The sequence below is a fragment of the Rousettus aegyptiacus genome, unplaced genomic scaffold (assembly GCF_014176215.1).
Source record: "Rousettus aegyptiacus isolate mRouAeg1 unplaced genomic scaffold, mRouAeg1.p scaffold_m13_p_1, whole genome shotgun sequence".
Lineage (NCBI taxonomy): Eukaryota > Metazoa > Chordata > Mammalia > Chiroptera > Pteropodidae > Rousettus > Rousettus aegyptiacus.
The window spans coordinates 179,998,238-180,018,202 of record NW_023416284.1 but is presented as its reverse complement, the minus strand read 5'-3'; the positions used below and the strand labels follow the sequence as shown (position 1 = coordinate 180,018,202).

General features: G+C 50.9%; 1 protein-coding gene across 4 annotated transcripts in view; it reads right to left on the bottom strand.

Moving 5' to 3' along the window:
- SYTL3 (synaptotagmin like 3) overlaps positions 1 to 19,965 on the bottom strand; it is a 69,103-nt gene that overhangs the window by 9,536 nt on the left and 39,602 nt on the right. For all 4 annotated transcript variants that reach the window (XM_016152705.2, XM_016152707.2, XM_016152706.2 and 1 more), the window contains 6 exons: positions 19,766 to 19,817; positions 18,625 to 18,694; positions 16,874 to 16,952; positions 13,349 to 13,473; positions 8,551 to 8,685; positions 2,328 to 2,506 (listed from right to left, as the gene is read on the bottom strand). In XM_016152705.2, the coding sequence (XP_016008191.1) occupies positions 2,328 to 2,506; positions 8,551 to 8,685; positions 13,349 to 13,473; positions 16,874 to 16,952; positions 18,625 to 18,694; positions 19,766 to 19,817 (640 nt within the window). The remainder of the gene's footprint in view (positions 1 to 2,327; positions 2,507 to 8,550; positions 8,686 to 13,348; positions 13,474 to 16,873; positions 16,953 to 18,624; positions 18,695 to 19,765; positions 19,818 to 19,965) is intronic.

Below are 19,965 nucleotides of genomic sequence, written 5' to 3'. Positions count from 1 at the left end.
CTCACGCACGTAAGACATATAAAATATACCTGCATAGCTTAAGGCGTCATAATGATAAAATACACAGCTATGTGTCTCATTGGTTTATTGTGTTAAGTCCTGTGTTTCCTCATCCACCTCTGACAGGTAGTTCTAGCTGCTACTGAGCGTGTAGTATGCACAGCTCCAAGCATCATTGCAGAATTATTTCTCCCTGCAATTCTGTCAGCTTTTGCTTCATATGCTTGATGGTCTGTTGTTAGAAGCATAGACGTTTATCATTTTATTTTCTTGCTGTATTAAACCTTTTATTAATATATAATGTCCTTTATCTTTTGTAACCTTTTTTGACTTAAAGTCTATTGTGTCTAATATTAGTATTTCGCCCCTGCTCTCTTTTGGCTACTACTTGCATGTAATATCTTCTATTTGTGTCTTTGGCTACGTGGTGAGTCTCTTGTAGATGACGTACAGTTGGAGCCTATGTTTTTCATCCATTCTGCCAATTCCTCTTGCTGCCTTCAAGATTCTCTGTCTTTGTCTTTCAAAGTTTGTTTACGTGGGTCTCTGAGTTCATCTTCCTTGGAGTTTAGTGGGCTTCTTTGATCTTTATATTCATGTATTTCATCAAATTTGGAAAGTTTTCAGCTGTTTTTTTTTTTCTTTCAAATATTCTTTCAGCCCCTAGTTCTCTCTCCTCCTTCTGAAACTCTCATGTGCGTATGTAGTTTGCCCGATGATGCCCCACAGGTCCCTTGGGTTCCGTTTGCTTTTCTTCAATCGTTTTTCATTCTATTCCTGACTCAATACATTTCATTGTCCTATCTTCCGGTTCACTGATTCTCCTACCTGCTTACACCTGCCTTTAAATCCCTCCAATAAAGTTTACATTTCAGTTATTATAGTTTTCAGCTCCAGAATTTCTTTGTGGTTTCTTTTTAGGTTTCCTATCTCTGTATGTTGTTCGTACATCATTTTCCCGACTTTCTCCACATCTCCCTTTAGTTCTTTCAGCATCGTTAAGACACCGTTTTAAAGTCTTTGGCTAGTAAACCAGCCATCGGATCTTTTTCAGGGACAGTTTCTGTTGATTTACTTTTTCCCTTTGAATGGGTCATACTTTCCTGTTTCTTTACATGCCTCGTTATTTTTGTTGAACACTGGACATTTACGTCTAACAATGTGTTAACTCCGGAAATCAGATCCTCCCCCTTTGCCAGTGTTTTGTTTATGGATTCTTTGCCAAAGATCAGCCTGAGGTGTAAACCGAAGGTCTTCTCAGGTTTTTCTGAGGCAAGCATGGTCACCTTCTAATTCCCCTTGCATATGCAGTTGCTTTTGAATGTCCTAGTCTGTAGTACCTGGCTTCCGAGAGGCGAAAAATGAAAAAGGGACACTAATAAGAGCGCCAGGACTTTAAACACTCTAGAAATCACAGCAGCCAGAGGAGGAGGTGAGCACAACTATGGCTGTATGTCTCTTTGTCTGTACCTCTGTGATCAGAGGCAGCAATCAGAGAACAGATCCCTGAAATGGAGGACAGAATCCTTTCTGCCCACCCTGGCTCCTGCAAGCTGTGTGCAAGAGGCTCCAGGAACACATGCACAGCTGCCCGCCTGCAGGTCGGGATTCGAGGATGGGTAGCTGCTACTGTGCTAAGAGCTGCAGCTGACCGATATTAACCCCAATTTACCATCAGAGCCCCTGGAAGTTGCAAGCCTTCAGAGACTCCAGAGTTCCAAAATAGATACATCAGATGGATTCTGCCAGGGCAATCACTGTCTGTGTGGGGAGATGGATTCCTGATGCTTCCTACTCTGCCATCTTTCAGATGACAGGAAGTTTACAGAAGGGAAATCCTAAGTGGCTAATGTGTATATAAAAAGTTGCTCATGCTTTTTAGTAATCAGGAAAATGCATGGTAAAATAATGATGAGATACCATTTCATATCTATCAGTTGGAAAAACATTAATCTGTTTACGGATTGTATGAGACAGGATTTTAATTTTATTTTTCCTATATGGACAGTTAAACTTTCTAACACCATTTATTGAAGTACATCTTTTCTGCATTGATTTCTAATAGCCTTTTGATTATGTAAGTTCCCTTATATGCTGAGGTTTGTATCTGGGCATTTGATTCTGCTCTATCGACCTGCTTATCTAGCCTTGCATCAATAATACGTCGTTGGAATTACTACGGCTTAATAATAATTCTTGATACGTATTTTTACTTTTTAATCTTTTTTTTTTTCTACAATTGCCTTGCTTGTTCTTGGACTTTCCACATAAACTTTGGAATCAATGTATCTATCATTTTACGTCAAAACTTAGAAAAAAACACTTACGGATTGCACTTTTTCTTCTTATCCTCTCCATAGGCAAGGTTCCTACAGGCCTCAATGCAGATTTCTAAAGAATGGGTTTTGAAGCAGTAACGAATGGCAAATTCTATTTCTCCAGTGACGTCAGCATTGTCAAAATTGCCCATCTCTGTACAGGTGCTGTTAATGCTAATTAAACTTCCCTGAAATCAAGAATGACAGATATAACAAATTACTTCACTAACATCAATTCTTTTTCCGTTCTGATTTCAAGATATCAGATAAATCAAAATTCACAGAGTATGCATCCTGACTCATGTTAAATTAATAACACGCCGACTTATAATTTGCCACATCTTCAGTCCTAATGAGATGGGGAATCTTCAGAAGGTCCTGCCGTGCCCAGATACAGTCTTGGCCTAGCAGTAAAGGTGACACCATCTTATTCTTTACACAAATCACTTGGGATGAAGTGGACTGTCTCCTGTGCCATTCTGTAAGATAACTCTCTGAAGGCGGATAATATCCATGGCAGGAACAGCCATGTGGAAAACAGCATCGTGTGGGGCTGAGAGCCCGTGACTAGAACTCAGAGAGAGCGGGATTCAAATTCTGGCCCTGCTACTCACTGGCTGTGTCAAAATCTAAACAGAAAAATTAATACCGGTCTCATGGGGTTATGGCGAGGAGTTACTGGAACAAACATATGTAAAGCATGCAGCTTTCAAAGACAATATGTTGTGTTTACATTCTTACGGGGCCCTGAAATGAAAATCAGAACTGCCCTCATAGGTTCGGGCGCTTTAAGCTTAGATGATGGAGACAGGTAGCATGGAGTGCCTGTGCCTAAAAGACAGAACAAATGGCCTAATTACTACTCAATTCGCATAAATATTCACCCAATCTCAATGCTGACTCTATAGAAGCAGGGAGCCCGCTGACTTCCTTATCAGGTGGCTGGAAAGAAACTAAGAAGAAAGCCTGGGGCTTTCTCTTTCATTAGAGAGATAAAATTCAAACCAAGGACTCATCAGAGACCCAAACCTGAACTGACTAAGGCCAGGGATACAACCAACCCCAGCACACCTAGTCGCTGGCTCTGCAAGGTGTTCCCCGCCAACACAGATGTTACCTGCAGAGAACTGTTAGAATGGCACACAACTTTTAAATTTTACAGACTCAGAAAGGCATGGAGCGGCGAGACAGCATGAAGGAGTAAGTGTTCAAGAGGGTGAAGATCAAAGCGAATGGGCAGGAAGTCTCTGCAGAAGGCGTGGGCTGCCTGAGAGGAGACCACGTGGAGAAAAGGGGCGAGCGGAGAGTTCTCCCTAACCGCAGAGGGAAAAGGCACTTTACTCTCAGTGGGGGGAACGATGGGAGAGGAGCAGTTGGGACCCCAAGTGTCATCGGGGCGATGGCTTCGGCTGCTTGGGAGGGAAAGGAGAGCAGGCTGGGTGCGGACTCCGGATGTTAATTTCGGCATTGAGAGGGTTAAAGGGACTCCAAGATGACTCTGCTTCTGTCCTAAAGTAGGAAGGGTACTTTCTTTGTCAAGAATGAGGAGGAAGAATGCGGAAGAAGGTTTGAAAAGACCGGAGGAGGTGTGAAATGGTGGTTGCGGAGAGTAGGAAACTGAGTCGCCCGGAGAAACACATCGGGATCACGACCGCCGGCACTGGGGGCGCATTTGTGGCTGGTGACATGACAGGGCAGACCGGAGCTCCGCGTGCTCGCACCGGGCGTCAGGTCTGCCCTGCCGCGTGCACAGCTGTCCAGGTGCAGTAAGGAGCGGGCATGCAGCTGGCTCATCCAGCTGGGCGCCCAGTAAGGGGCGGGCATGCAGCTGGCTCATCCAGCTGGGCGCCCAGTAAGGGGCGGGCATGCAGCTGGCTCATCCAGCTGGGCGCCCAGTAAGGAGCGGGCATGCAGCTGGCTCATCCAGCTGGGCGCCCAGTAAGGGGCGGGCATGCAGCTGGCTCATCCAGCTGGGCGCCCAGAATTACCCTGCACCCAGGAAGCGCTGTAACGACTCATCCTTCATGTCATAAGTTGGTAAGCAGAGGGCGAGACGAGTTAAGACCCACCCGAAAATTGCATAGCAGATCAGAGGTAGAGCTGGAAGTGGACCTGGGTTCTTAATTCAGATGACGGTGGTGTCTCCGGGTAATTTAACCGTTGCATCTGCCTAGCCGGGGAAAGTACAAGCTCATAATGAGAGGACAGCCGAGCACACACCCTTCGGTCGATCGCATCGCCTCTGAGATGACCTTATAACTCTACCACCATTGCCCTGGGAGGGCTTTCTGCTTCCATCTCCCCAGGAAGCCAGAACTGAATCTTTGAGCAGCAAATGAAGGCAGCTAACAGGTCGTGGCCCAGGAGAGCAACTAAGAACTCGACCTGATTTATTTATTAGCACCGCTGGTGCCGTCTGGGTTCGAAAGAAAAGTAAATCTGAGTAAAAGCAAAGAGCTGCCTAAGGAAGGCCAGCAAGGGAGCATTTGGTGACTTTCCCTGAAGGTCACGAATTATCTACTATGACTGTAAGCCAGGTCCGATGCCCTTGTATTTTACAAAGGCAGAAAGCAAGGAGTCAGCTGAAACCACAGCTATACTGAAGGAAAAAAAAAAAAAGTCAGTCCTGATCACCAAGAACAGGTGGATGGCAGAGAGGCTCAGGTTTAGTGAGCAAATGCGGAAAACACAGAAGAACCAAAAAAAAATTTTAAGAAAAAGGCATAATTCCACCACTCCAGGGTCGACATTTCGGTATAATCCTTTCAGTTATTCTGCATGTCGATCATTCAATTTGCACAAGTATGCGCTGCTATATAACACTACTTTGTAATCTCATATTTTCCATATTAATATTCTGCAAACACATTATTTTTAATTGCTGCAAGATATTCTTCTGAATAAACGTACCATAATTTATTCAACAATTGCTGTATTTTGGACATTTGGTTATGTAGGATTCAGAACAAGTCACCCCAAGATAGGCTTCTGTCGTATGAGGATAATTTTGAGCTAAAGGCAACAGAGACCTCACAGGCTCAAGAGAAACTCTTGCCCCTCGAAACTACCTGAACGAATTTAAATTCGCAGCCTTGCCCATAATGAGAAATTACCGAGGTAACCTTTTCGGCTTGTCTCTATGCCAGGGCAAACGACCAACTACTGCGTATCTGTCTATCTGTCCTGCGGTGACCGTACTCCCCTTTAAAGCCCCACGTGTCCTTACCTCGCCCTTAGCTCAGTATGTTATACATGCTTCACCTCCCTTCCCGTCTCAGAATCTCTCACATATGTGGGGTCTCTGAATCTCTCATGAATGTGGGGTTCCCGTCCATGTATGGAATTCAATTTGGTTATTTTCTCTGGTCAATCTGTCTCATGTGGAGTTGATTATTAGACCAACCAAAAGAACATTGAAAGGTAGAGGCAAGTTTCCTGCTTCCCCAGAGTTATTTCCAATTTTTCAAAGTTAAAACAGTTATCAGTAATGTTGCCGTGGACATCCATGTACACGCATTTTCGGCCACATGCATGATAATTTTTAAAGAGTATTTAAAATTGCTGGATTAAAGAGAACATGCACTTTATGATATATATTGCTAATTGCCCTCCGATTCACTTCAGTGGTTTGTGGGAATGTCTGCTTCTCCACACGCTTGCCAACACCGAGCTGTACCATTTAAAAAATTTGCTAAAATGGTCCCAAAATAGGGCTTGCTCTAATCTTGCACTGATTTAAGTACTTGGGAGGTTGAGTGTTTCCCCTATTTACTACTCGTTTGTATTTCTACTTTTGTAATAAGTAGAGATGTAATAAGCTTTTTCTAGCTCCAAGTTCCTATTTCTCAGAGAATATAAATACCTCTCAGGGTTACCAACATCTCTGGGCAAGAAGCAACAACCAGTTATTTGCTTTGTGAGAGTTTAGTTTCCCTCAAACGAACACTGCTTCGGTCTGAGGGTTAAAGTTAGGATTAAATGCATAATAATTCAGCCTCTTGATGATAAATGTTAAGGGCACAACGCAGAGAAGACTTTGGAAGAAAGGGGGAATGCAGTCTTCCTGAATCTGCCCTGTGGTTTGGAAGAACTATCTTAAAAAACGGTCTGAGCGAGATGAACACTCTCGCCCGCATCGCCTCACCCTAACGCCATTCCCCCTGACTCACTCGTAAAGGTTTTCTAGGTGGGGGTCAGCCTCGAGTGAAGCTGGACCAGGGGGTGGAGTCAAGAAAACCACTCAGTTTAAGAGGTCAACTGGTCCCGTGGGATAGTTCAAAATGCTTGGGCTTCGTTGGCTCACAGGGTGTCCTGAGGGTTGAATCAGGTTTACCCCGTGGTGAACCTCAGTTTTCCCATTTGTGAAATGGGATAACGGCATCCACTGACAAGGTCACCGGGAATGACTGCGAGGGCAAGCACCTCGCTCAGTAGTTAGTACATAATAGGCTCTCAATAAATGCTAGTGAGGACAAGGACTGATCCAATCTTTCCACAAATATTTACTGAGCGCTGTTTAAGTGTCGGGCATTGCTCTGGGTGCTTGGAAATTACAATAGACAATAAACGACAGATAAGCCACTTGCATAACTGTAGCCGGTGATAAGAACAAGAATAAACGTGGAGCAAGTAAGGGCAGTGGGAGCAGAACGTGCCCTGAGAAGGTGACCTTGGAGCAAAGATAGGAAAGAAGGGACGGAATGAGCTTTGTGCCTGGGAGAGGCAACTGCAGCAGAAACTCCCCAAGGCGAGCGTGAGCCTGACCTGTTCGCGGGCCAGCAAGCGGCCAGCGTGTCGAACGAGTGAACGAGCAGGGAACGTGGTAGCGGCTGGGGCGAGGGGGAGCTTGTGTGGGACCCCGTGGACCATTTGCGGGGTGGGTCTTGGCCCGAGTCTCTGCCCACATGCTGATTTCTGTGCAAAGACATGACTCTGGGCCTGAAGGAGTTTAGAGTCCAGCCTGGTGGGCCCCCAGGCAGTGCAGGGGAAGCGCCCCATGGGCTCTTGAAAGGTGCAGCCTCTGGGGTCAGCCTTATAAAGGCTCAAGCTGACTGGATGCCTTGGGTCCTTGGTCACCTGGGGCAGAGGCAAAACTCCCCGTGAGCCTTGGAAAAGCCTCCCAGAGGCCAGCTCTCTGTGGCCTACCTGTCTCAAGCCCACCACAGGCTTCGACCATAGGAGAGAAAGTTCTGGAGTCATCTGTGCCTGCCTGGACCTCAGGAAACTGTATCCTCAGTACTGGCCCTTTCTGATCTATTCTCGAGTACAAACCACACCTAGTCCTGGGGGCGGGGGCTGAGCCATCCTAACACAGCCTCTCCGAATCTCCTGACTGCAAATCTGGCTGTGCCAGCCCGGACTCTCACAGCATCCAAGAAGCGGCTGCTGAGCATCCTCAGGGATGGAGCCGTGTGCCCCAGGCCAGGGACCGCCAGAGGACTCAGAGGACTTGTGTGAGCTGCATTTGCATAATTGCATTGGAGGGCCCAATTCTGGTCCCAGGAAAGCACACAGAGGTGCACGCACAGCATTTTGGATACCGGGGTGGCGGGGGGCGGGGGGAAGCGCTCAGGACAGTGTGCTGTTGGCATAAGGAAGGACGAAGGGATCCGTGGAGCAGAATAGAGAACCCAGAAAAAGACCCACAGTTTTTATCACAAAGACACCAAAGTCAATGGAGAAATAAGCGTCTTTTTTTTTTTTTTTTTTTTTTTTTAAACAAATGGAGCTAGAATAATTGGGTATCCATGTAGGGAGAAAAAATGAACCTGAAAATCTACTATATGACATTCACAGAAATTAATGAGCTGGATCAAGACCTATAGGTAAAAGCTAAACTTCCATAATGCTTCTAGAAGAAAATATAGGAGAATATGTTCATGACTTGTAAGTAGCCAAGACAGACAGAACCATAAAAATGTGATAAATTAAACTTCATCAAAATGAAAACCTTCTCGTCCAAAGACATCATTATTTATTCTCAATTACTCCCTGTATATATAAAAACGTTTGCAATAAGATGTAAAAAAGGACAACCACCATTGAAGCCGAGCGAGGTTTTCCCGGATCCCACCCCAATCTAACTAAGGAAACTATTTAACCTCCAAGCTCTGCCGTCACGCTCCGGTTCCTCCTGCCACTACTCGTGCTGACCAATCCAACCCGACGACCACGTTGACCAGGACTGAGGACAACCCCACCTCATGCGTCAAGGACACAAGAGAAGACTCACCTGTCTCAAGCCTCCTGAGAACAAAGCGCCGGGCTTTGGACGGGGCGGGAGATCTTCCTGCTTCAAAACAGGGAGGGTGAGGCGTTTGGGACTCTCTTGACTGAGAGGCTGCAGGATGTCCGGTGCGCTGACCTTCTGGAAATGGAAATAGCAAATTAATAAGATAGTCCGCATCCTGGTCTGATTCCATGTGAATGTGGTGGCTTCAGCTAGAACAGCCCGCATCTACGCCCCAGTGGCATTCATAAGCAGACTTCCGGGCGCTGAGGAAGAGGTCTGGTCTGATCAGTGCATGCACACACACCTGGGGGCCTCCAAGGCAGCAGCATCAGGCCCTGGGATATTTACGCACAGTGACGCTCGGGTTACTTATGGCTTAGAGAAAGTCTTAAAGGAATGGAAGTCTACATTTTGCCTTAATAACGATCCTGGCATTTAATCACACGAAATATGACATTCATCTAAGAGGCAGAGTTTTCGCTCTAATGTGCTCATGAAAAAGAGGAAAATCAAAATGTATCTCCAAATCTTATAAAAGTGTTTTTTATAAGTGAGTGTTTCTACGGTGTATACAGCTGTGCCTTCTAACACGGTGACGACGAGTCGCATGCGGCTACTTAAATTCGAGTTCCGAATAACCGAAATAGAATAAAAGTCATAAACTCATCTCCTTGCTCACACCAGACACATTTTCAGCGCTCAGCAGCCAGACCACGACAGAGGGACTAAGATGGAGCTAACTATTAATGTGAAGCTCTGTGCCTCCTAGATGCTCACTACATAGCCATGTGACTCGGTCTCCTTTAAGGCGACATAGTTTCTGAATCATAAAAGACACGGAAGCTTCTGGAAAGGAATAGGAGAAACACAGAATAGTGGTCACGTGGCAGGCCAAATTCAAAGCCAGGGAAGGCGATGCTTCTGAACACATTAGGATTCTGGAAAACCTTTCATAAAGCTCAAATGCAAACATAAATATTTTAAGCTATTCCAAAGCTCGGCCAGTTCTGAAGAACATGCCCATCTTGACTGACTAAGGAATCCAGGTGGAAATTTCGTGCCGCCTCTTCCGCAGTAAATTCTGAAGGACTTGGATGACCTTGTCGGTCTTTATTCAAGGGCATCAAGATCCAGATAGCGGCTCGTCGACGTCATCGAGACAGGCATTTTTCCTTCTGTGATTTTTAAGGTATCTCAGTAACTGTCTAATGTGAAACAGAGAACATGAGGCCTACTCCGCAAAGAGTTCAGTTTCATATCACGAACTGAAAGGTCAATAAACATTAGGTTCGGTTTGATCAAATTATGGAACCGTGCGACATGCGTGTTCGGGGTTTTTGCTGCTCTTAGCTGAGAGAAGGAAGAGCGACCGCTGCCGCCTCCGAGACTGCACCTGAGTGCTGTCTTGTGACGTAAACACCCACAGGTATCAGAAAAACACACAGGCTGGGCGCGGCCAATAGCGCGTGCTCTGAGCACTGGCGAATCCCAGCCAGGACCATTGGAAGGATCAACCGCCCTTAAATCTGAGGATCAGGACCACCGGGTGTTTTAATGGTTGTAACTCAGTGCTGCTGCTCACCTCTGAGGTGTGGCCAGCCGGTGGGGAGGAGGCGTGCCCAGCCGGTGGGGAGGAGGCGTGCGGGAAGTGCCGGGCCCTGCTGGGCTGTTTCTGTAGACCTCGAGTGTCCATGAAAAAAATGTAACATCACACAAGAGGGCACAGAATGAAATAAAGTCTTCTTCTCCACCTCTCCTCGTCCTATCCCGCTAGAAACAGCCCCTACCTAATAGCTTTCCATGTTCCTTCCTGGTGAACAGGTATGTGTTTTCATGGCCAATACAGATCAACCGCACACCAGTAAGACGTACAGTAAGATCCCACCAGAATAAGGACGAAATCTCGAAGGAGAGGTATGGAAAGTCACTGCCTGAAGACTCCGGCTGCCCAGGTGAGGGTCTGCAGACCAGCACGTTCAGAACGTGTATCTCAGACCCAAGTGACGTGGCGGCGACTCTGAGCTGCTCTCTCGGTTCGCACCCCAGAGTCGCCGTGAGGCTGTAAGAACGTTATCTACTCTTTCTGCGCCTCCGTGTAGCCCCCCGCGCAGTGGGTCCCGACACCCCCTGCTCCCGGGGTACACCTCGGCGTGTGCTTAACGCGGGCCAGAAGCCCCCTGGGTTCTGACGAAGTGTGAGCGTAACTTTTGTGAGCTCACGGGCCGAGGCGCGTGTAATTGCCGTCTGACGGACGTCCCATTTAAAGGCGAACTCTTTGTTATTTCAACCCAATAATTACTTAGCATTTACGATCCACACCAGGATTGCTGAGTACTTCAGACACGTTGCCTACATGGCTCCTTAAAATGGCCAGAGCCTTACTCAAAACTAATTAAAGTTAAAAAAATAAAAATAAAGTAAAAGGACAGATCCTGCCGTGAGCGGGGGAGAGAGAGTGCCTGCAGAAGCGGCGGGCGCGTCTTGCCGAGCAGCGGGGCGGGCATGCACAGGGCGGTGTCCACGTGACGGGGACTCTGTAGCCACGGCCTCTCCTGCTCCTCCTCACGTCCACCCTCGAGGTCCTTTGCCCCGTCGGACGATCAGGCGGGCTCGCTGCAGGTGCATGTGCAGCGGGCAGGGCGAATGCCCCAGATGCCACATTGTGTCAGCTTCCAGAAGCCAGAAGCTAAGCCGGCAGATGCTCGGGGTGTCCCAGCACGTGGCGCGCGGCGTCCGAAGCGGGAATCGTGCGGGTTTACAGCCTTCGCTGGCACCTCTCCCCGCCGGCATCGCAGGTACATCTCCACGGAGGCTCCGCCTGGCCCTGCCACTCACTGCCTGCCACATCACCCCCTTGGTCCGCCCTTCGTCCCTGCGTCCCCTCCTTAAGGGACAGTGACAGCACAGAACTCACGGGCGCTGTTCTAAGGACATGACGAGTTAAACACCTATCAGGGGTTTTCACCGGGAACAGGACCTGGTATGCCCTTAAGCCTGAGTCCGTGTTACAATGAGAAAGGCTTCCTCCCACCCAGGCAGGGAAGGGAATTGTTTGTGCTTCCAGAATCACCTTCCTGAACCCTTTTCTTTGGTGGCCCTTTTGTCCTCCTTATGTGGGGCACATACTGAAGAGATTAAGAGTTTAGAGCCAACAATGCAGACCTGGGCTCTGCTCCCGGCTCCGCCTTTGATGGGCCGAGGGACATTAGACAAGGCATTACCCTCCCTCTAACACTGGGTTCTAGGTCTCTATCACGGGAGCAACAGTATCTTTCGCAGGAACGCAGCGCTTCCTCAATGCCACTACCTCCCCCGCCTGCTGACGCAAGAAGAGCAGCTGGGACAGTGTTTACAGGGACCCTGGGAAACCGATGGGGAGTAATGCTTGTCTGCACGTCAAAGTTCCAAAGGCCTTGCGAATAGATCGCAGGCAATCTAGAACCTGCTCCTGAGGTGAGGTCACAGGGCCAGCGGGTCACCTGCTCGCTGAGCGCTCCTTTGAAATGCGTCTGAGGCTCCGCGTCTGACGCACAGACCCGGACCCTCTGACTGGGACTCTGCATTCCAACATTCCCCGAGACTCACGTACACACTGACGCCGAGAATCGCTGTTCCAGAGTGTAGCCTCCAAGCCGAGGCTGCCCGAAATTTTCTCGACATGTAACTGGGGGCATGTGATGTAACCTCTCTAAGCCTCAGTCTCCCCAAATGTAACTTAGGGCCAAATGCATCACCTACCTCATGGGGCGGCGTGAGGTGAACGCAGATAGTCCAGGTAAAGCTTTTAGCACAGAGCCTGGCGCAGATGAAGAAATGCTAGCAATTCAGATTCTACATTTAGATAACTTAGCAATTTAGATAATACGTCTTCTCAAGGGATCTTTACAGGAATCCCGTCCCATGTCAGAACAGGTATTATGATCTTCATTTCATAGGGGGGCCAGCCTAGTGAGGCTCAGACGTTCACGGGACCTGCCCAGGTGCAGGGGAGCGGATGGAGGCAGGATTTGAAACCCCGAGCGTGTGTGTGGACGTCCCGGCAAGAGCGCGAGGCTAACCTCGTCCCTTTGCCTAAAGCGCAGTCTGTCTGGGGACGTCTTGGACGGAGTCACAGCGAAGGGGGCGCCTGTCCTGTCCCGCCAATCAGAGCGGTTGTATCGACCCTGTAAACAGCCAGCTGGTGTCCCCTGCCACCGCCAGGTCACCTGAGCTAGATTAGAACTTCGCTTGTTTCGGATCCTAACGTTGTCTTTCTCTCAGGCCCCATAATCCTAGTGAAAAACCAGAGTAATTCCTTCCCTTAAAAGCCCTTAAGCGAAGATCCGTCTTGCGGTTTAGATACCTGGGGAAGGTCACCCGCGGGACCCGCAGGATCACATACCATTCGTGTTTTCAGTAGTTTCTATCAGAGATGAGAACAGCCTTTAACCAGAGGTCGCTGGCAGCAGGGGTACCTCAGGCCCCTCGGCGAGGGCATCTGCGGACCCCAGGAACGACCGGGTGTTCCTGGCTCTGCAGGTGAGGCCTCTGCCTTGGGCGTGGCCTGGACCCCAGCGGGCATCTCTGGTGGGCCCGCGCGAGCCCCAGGGGCTTGGGATCAGGCTGGACAGCTCTGAGCTGCTCTCTAACCAGACCTTGAATGTGGGCCTTCCTGTCGCCAGCCTCTGCGCAGAGAGGGGTTTGTGATTATGTTTTTCAGACCGCTTAATGCTTTGCTATACAAGGGAAGGGAACATAAGCCTCCAGAGAAAATGGGCGAGGAGGCAATCCTGCGGCGGCGCGGTGGCCTCAGGCATACCCGGGTGGTGACGTTGATGGCGGTGTCAGACTGGCTCCTTCTCTCCGTCTGCCTCACACGCTGCCTGGCGTCCGTGCTCGGGAGCTGCTTGTCAGAGGTCATGTCATTCTGGGACTTGGAGAGTTCTAGAAAACAAATACAAAACATGATAGGTGGGCGCCCGCAGCTCTGCCGAGACCCGCGGGGGCCCTCCTCGGGCACTCCCGCAGCACGTGGGGCGAGGCCCGAGTTCCCGTGAGGGCGAGTTTACGGAGGGTGGAGGATAGCACGTGTCCAGCGCCGAGCTCCAGGCCCCAGGGGGGAGCCCCCAGACGCTGTGCGCCGGGCGGGGGACGCACTGGGCAGGCAGGAGAGAGCTGGATTCCTGAAAGTGACTTGTGTGACCACACGGCCCTGCAGGCTGACGGCCGCCGTCAGGGTGGGGGTTCTAGACACATCTCCCGGCCGGGGCTGCTCTGCCTTCCGGGCCCCACAGCACGAACGCACCATTGTCAAACACGGAGGAGGCGGCCTAACAAACCAGCTGGCTTTCAGGGGCCCTCTGCACAGATCGCATAACTGAACACCACTTCCTGTGACTCTTCAGAGAGAAGTATCCTCATAACTACTTTGGTGAGCAAAACCTGAAGAGATGACTTTAAATTGTGTTGGTTTTGCAGTACGACAGTGGTCTAGAAGGAGGATGAATCAAGTGGGAAGGAACCCACACACAGCAGCAAGAGCCACCTCAGAGGGGATTTTGTTGCCCCAAAATTCTGTCTCTTTTCATGAGGTCCTTGTCGCTCTCAAATGACAACCTCGGAACTGTCTTTAGAGCAGCGTTCTCCATGGAGACATGATGCGGCTCATGTCATTTCAAATTTTCTAGTAGGCACATTTAAAAAAATTAAAAGAAAAGCAAAATTAAGTTTAATACTATATGTCCTTTAATGAACTATGTTCAAAATATTGCTAAAATACATATTTGATATTGAAATTATTAATAGAAATTTTAACTTATTTTTTCAACACTAAGTTTCCGGAATCTGGTGTGTATTTTACTCTTACTTCGGGCCTGCCACATTTCATGAGCCGTTCGTGGTTGGGGGGCTACCACGATCCCAGGGCGCCCCTCTGTCTTCTGATCCCTCCCTCGAGATGCTCCTGTGTGAACCCTTATTCTCTGCTAGTTATTAGTGTCCTGCACACACCACATGGGGCAGGCCACACGTCACCTAGGGCAGCGGTCCCCAACCTTTGTGGCACCAGGGACCGGTGCTCCTGGGAGCATCTAATGCCTGATGATCTGAGGCGGAGCTGAGGCGGTGATGCTGGCGCTGGGGAGCAGCTGCAAATACAGAGGAAGCTTCGCTCACTAGCCCTCTGCTCACCTCCCGCTGTGCGGCCCTGTTCCTGACAGGCCATGGACCACTACTGGTCTGAGGCCCAGGGGTTGGGAACTCCAATCTTGAGGAGGTCCAGCCCATGCCTCCAAAGTCCCAGGGTGTTCACCCTCCCTACCAGGACGTGGGGGCAGGGGAGCCTCTCCTTTCTGACAGCAGTGCCATTCATACCCTCAAGGCAACCACCCAGAAACTTTGGGGGCCCCTTTCTACACTCAGCAGCTGGAAAGGTTCTAGCTCCCTTCGGGCCCTCAAAGTCCACAAGATCCATGAACTCTTCATGCAGCCAAACCCTAGGCCGGGCTTCGAGAGGTGTGACAGGCCCCAGGAGATGTCCCCCAGCCGTCGCTCACCCCAGAGCTATGCCTTCACCTGACGCATTTGCGTCCACAGCCTGGGGTGGGCTGGAGGCGGCCTTCCCAAGCGATGCGGGTTCTAACAAGGAGGCCAATGATCGGATTATCAGTGAAAAGGAAAAGAACAGGGAGAAGCACGGGACGGGCCTGAAGCAAGAATCGCTGGTCCTTCCCCCCGCCCCCTCCCAAGGGGGCTGCTGGGCGGAAACCTAGAAAAGCGGCAACAATAAAAAGGGCTGGAATAAGCCGCCCCTTCCAGCTGGGCTCTCCTCACTGAGCGTCGCCAGAGGCCACCATTCCGGGGCGGCTTCTGAAACCGCCATGCCCCACAGACCCCAGGCGCCACCAGAGCACAGCCATCCTCCCCGCCCACTGCTGCAGGAAACGGGGGGCCCAAAGGATCAAGAGAGATACATCCAAAATGGCTCGAGACCCGAAGAGGCATGAGCAGCCCCTGCCAGGAGCCGAGACGGGGTGCAGGGAGCACGCGGTCACACGCCCGCCCCACGGCACGAGCGGGAAGCCCCGGGGAAGGTCTTGGGCCGGCCGTGGTCCCCAGGGGCCCAGGAAGCTGGGTTTTTCCCAGCCCTGCCTCTGGGCTGAGGGTTCCGAGTCCTGTGACGTACTCAGACTGGGACAAGCAGCAGTGGGGACGCTGGCTGGGGGGTTTCGGCCATGAGACGAGGTGAGACGTGCGCCCTGCCTCTCTGGGGGTCTGACTGAGGGGCGGCGAGGTCAGAGGGAATGCCGAGGTGTGATCCAGCACGGCACTGCTGGGAGGGAGCCGCACGAGAGGCCGTGCGTCCAGGCAGAGCCAGGGAGAAGGTTCACACCGGTGTCAGCGGGAGCAAGGCCGGCTGCTCGGCGGGCAGGCAGCCGCTGCCGCCTGTGTCTCAGGCTGATGCCCAGAGGGCAGGTGTCATCCCACAGCCAGCGGAGTGACAGGGGTGATTTTAAACCTCCAAGCTCTATTAGCAAACGGGGACAGACTGTCACACGGCACAGCCACGTCTCTGCTTATCTGAGAAGCAGCTTTGACTTTCATTGTCTTCATGTGACAGCTCAGAAGAGCTAGTGGGGACCACAGAGGACTAATTAAAATCAAATGGCAAGGTCGTTCCAGGTACGACACTGAGGCCTCCCTCCTGCAGCTGCAGAGGAAGGGGTGGGGAATGGGAGCAGAGACAGGCGACGCCCGAGACCCGGGCCCCGCAGGGTCCAGCTGGAAGGGGTGACTTATTCCACACGCCTGGACGGCTCCGGCCGCCTCGGGAGGCCTGGCATGGGGGCTGTTCTCTGGGACTTGCATGTGAAGATAAACAGGAAAACATCCCTGAGCAGAAAGAACATTCTACGAGCAAATCCCATGATTACTGCTAACCGAAGAAAATAGATTTACCGAGGAGGAAAGGAAAACAGACAAGTAATTTCATGCAAAGGACAGACACGGGGCCCCGCCCGGCCCGAACGGTTCTGTCCCTCTGTCCCTCTCATTTTCTGTGTTGATCCTCGGGAGGGGCTGGGAGGGGGACCAGGGTGAGCTGCGAGCTGCCGGACCCAGTGCACTGACCGGGGTGGGTCTGCGCAGGAATAGGGGGGACACGGAGCCAGCCCGGCAAACCGAAGGGCGTCTCCTCGTCCCCAGGGCCCCAGAGGCCTGCTCTGGGCCTGGAAAGATGAAGGGCTGGGGGCTCTGGCTCTTCCGGGGACAGAGAGAGGCTTGGCCGGCCCGGGGTGGGAGGTGGGGGGTGGGGAGGGGACAAACGCAGGGAGGGACATCCACTTACTTTTCATGTGGGTGGTAACAGACAGAAACAAATTTTCCACGGACTTATTAAATCCTTTAAACTGACCAAGTTCCTGTAACTAAAACAGACAGAAGGAGAGAGCGAGAGTTACGTTTGACGGCCGGGTTCATCCCGGCCGCCTCCAGGCTGCCAACCCCCAAACGTCGGCAGGCGCGTGCAGATGTGTGGGTGGGCATGTCCGGAGTGCAGACACGCTGTCCTCTCGAGGGGCAGCTGTCCTCTTCACTCGGCTTTCTGCTCTGAGTGTCGAGGCCCGCAGGAAAGGAAGGGGCTTGGTCAAGGCTGTGACCGCCTCTTAGAAGTGGTGACTGACGTTTCATCGGCTCGAAGATGGTACTCGAGTAAATAGGTGACTGTTTCTTTAACCTCCTTCTCGTACGACCCCCGCCCGCCCCAGCTCCATGCAGAGAGGACGGCAGCAGGGACAGAATGTGTGTGACACAGAGGCCGAGGGTGATACAGGCGCAAGGTGACCAGCCTGGAGCCAAGGGTTAGCTCCAACCCCCAGAGCTATAGAGAGAACGAGAAGGAAGAGAGAAGACCACACAGGAGATCGCTCGCTCCGCAAGTCCCATCCATCCATCCATCCATCCATCCACTCATCCGTCTGTCCATCTACCCATCTGTCCATCCGTCCGTCCATCCATCCGTCCATCCGTCCATCCATCCATCCATCCATCCATCCATCCGTCCATCCATCCATCCATGTATCCACCCATCCGTCTGTCCATCTACCCATCTGTCCATCCATCCGTCCATCCATCCATCCATCCATCCATCCATCCATCCATCCACTCATCCGTCTGTCTATCTACCCATCTGTCCATCCATCCGTCTGTCCATCCGTCCATCCGTCCGTCCATCCATCCATCCATCCATCCATCCATCCGTCTGTCCATCTATCCATCTGTCCATCCATCCGTCCGTCCGTCCATCCGTCCAGTAAATGGGTACTGAGCACAGTGGTGCTCAAACAGCTTTGGAGAATTTAAAACCTCAAGGAGAAAGTAGAGCAGCATTTCGAAGGCCCCTCTAGGCTCTCGGTTTGAAGCTGGAAAAAGAATGTCTTGGCTCTCTCTCCCCAGCGGACCTGCTTCTTCCTACAGACAAGTAGGAATGACGCTCATGAAAGTGATCGAGATCACGCGTGTCCATGACACTCTACAGCTCCCCCGGACCCGTGCAGACATTATTTCATTTATTTCTCACACCTGCCACAGCAGGCAAGCCAGACACGTAATTATTTCTACCAGGTAATTCCCCCTGAAACCACACGGCTCATTTCTTTGGACAAAACGGTCCTGGTCTACGCTAGTGCCTACGGACACCCGGAAGACACACACACACATTCCCGCAGGGCCTGCCACACACACGTACCTGCGAATCAGCCTGTGGTTCCCGTTAGACCCGCAGAGAGCCCCAGACACAGTGCAACGCATCCGGACCCCACGCTCACGGGCGCAGTGCACAGTCAGGGTAGGGAGGCGACGAAAAGGCCAGAGGAAAGCAACGGGGACGTGGGGTGCAGGCAGGAGAGGCGGCAGTGGTTGAAGCAGATGGGCGTGGGCCCCCAAAGCAAGGCGGCAGCCCTGCCCGACCCCCCTCGGGTCTTCATCCTGCCCCTGGATCGCTCCGCCAGGAGGTTCTCGGCCCCACCGCTCAGACCCCCTGCCCTCCTCTCCCGCTCCCCGCTCCCCTTCCTGGGGAAGCCCACAGAACAGACTCATTACCCTGCCAGGGCTGCCGCTGCACCAGCTCTCGCTGAGAGGAGGCGGGGTGGGAGGCACCACGGAAATTTTGCTGCCAAGGAAAAACACAGGAAGAAGAGCTGGGTCATGAACTAGGCAAGCATTAGCCTTAGATGCACATGAGAGTCGTCATTGTCCTACATTCAAGTTCTCTTCCTTTGCTTTCGTTTTTTCTTTTTCTTTTTTTTTTTTTTGTTACTTCCTCACTTTTGGGCCCTGCTCGGACCTGCTGCTCCGCTCAGGACATTTGTCCCCGGGGTCTGAGTGTGGGCACTGAGCAGCGTGCAGTCTGGGCTGGGCCACGCACCCCATCCGGGTGTCCCCCAGCAGCCGGCGGCCGCAGGGCCCGGCCAGGCTCTGGGACCCAACACCACGCCCGTGCCTCACGTGGACTCATGTGTTCTCTCAGTGGAAAACACACCGGCAGACGTGCCGAAAATGCCGTGGATGTAAATTCAACCGTGAGGGGTACGAGGAGCTCGTGCTAGAAGAAGTGGCGAAGGAAACGGGGGAATAAAGAAGTGAAAAAGTCCTGAGATTGGAAAATCTCACTATGGGCTAAAACAAAACAAAACAAAAACAAAAACAAAAAAAAAAAACTAGCTGCTGGTGGGGAGCTTTTGGTAATATTTTAATTTCAGTGCAATCAGGTGTGTGCATTCCTGACGGTGTCAAGACTGCCAGGTGTTCAGAATTTTGTGTAGTGACGTTGGCATCGCTCAGGCCATTAGTCAAGTCCACCGATGTCTCCGAAGTGTCAGGAGTTGAGTGAGGTCCTGGGGACAGGACCTCACCCAACGCTTGCTTAAGAATCCCATTTAACGTGCCCCCGAAAATAATAGCTTGTTTCCTTATGAAATTTCAGGAGTATTTAAGGAACGAAATAAAACGTTTAGCGAGAAAATACTATGTTAGCTCCTAGAAGGCTTGGCATTAGAATTCGGAAACATTTCCGTTTGAATCTTTTCTAGGCACTTTAAAATTAAAAAAAAAAAAAAAAAAAAAAAAAGTTACATTCCCAGGCAGTGACCTCTGAAAGTCAGGAGACCCAGGACACCTTTCAGTGGGTCCTCCGTGACTCGGGGCTGGAGGCTGCAGGTCGGCCTGCCCTTCCACAACTCACCTCAAACTCTGATAAGATTGCAAGAGCTTTGCTCCAGCTGTCTCGTGCCTGCCTGGAAGAAATATTGACAGAGGTCATGATTAGTCAGAATAAAGCTTGGATGATGCAAATACAGGAAGTAACAAATTAAAATGATGATTCTTCTAAGAGCGCTTCTTGCGATTAAAATGTCAGAGACCATTTTGGGGGGATAGGAATGT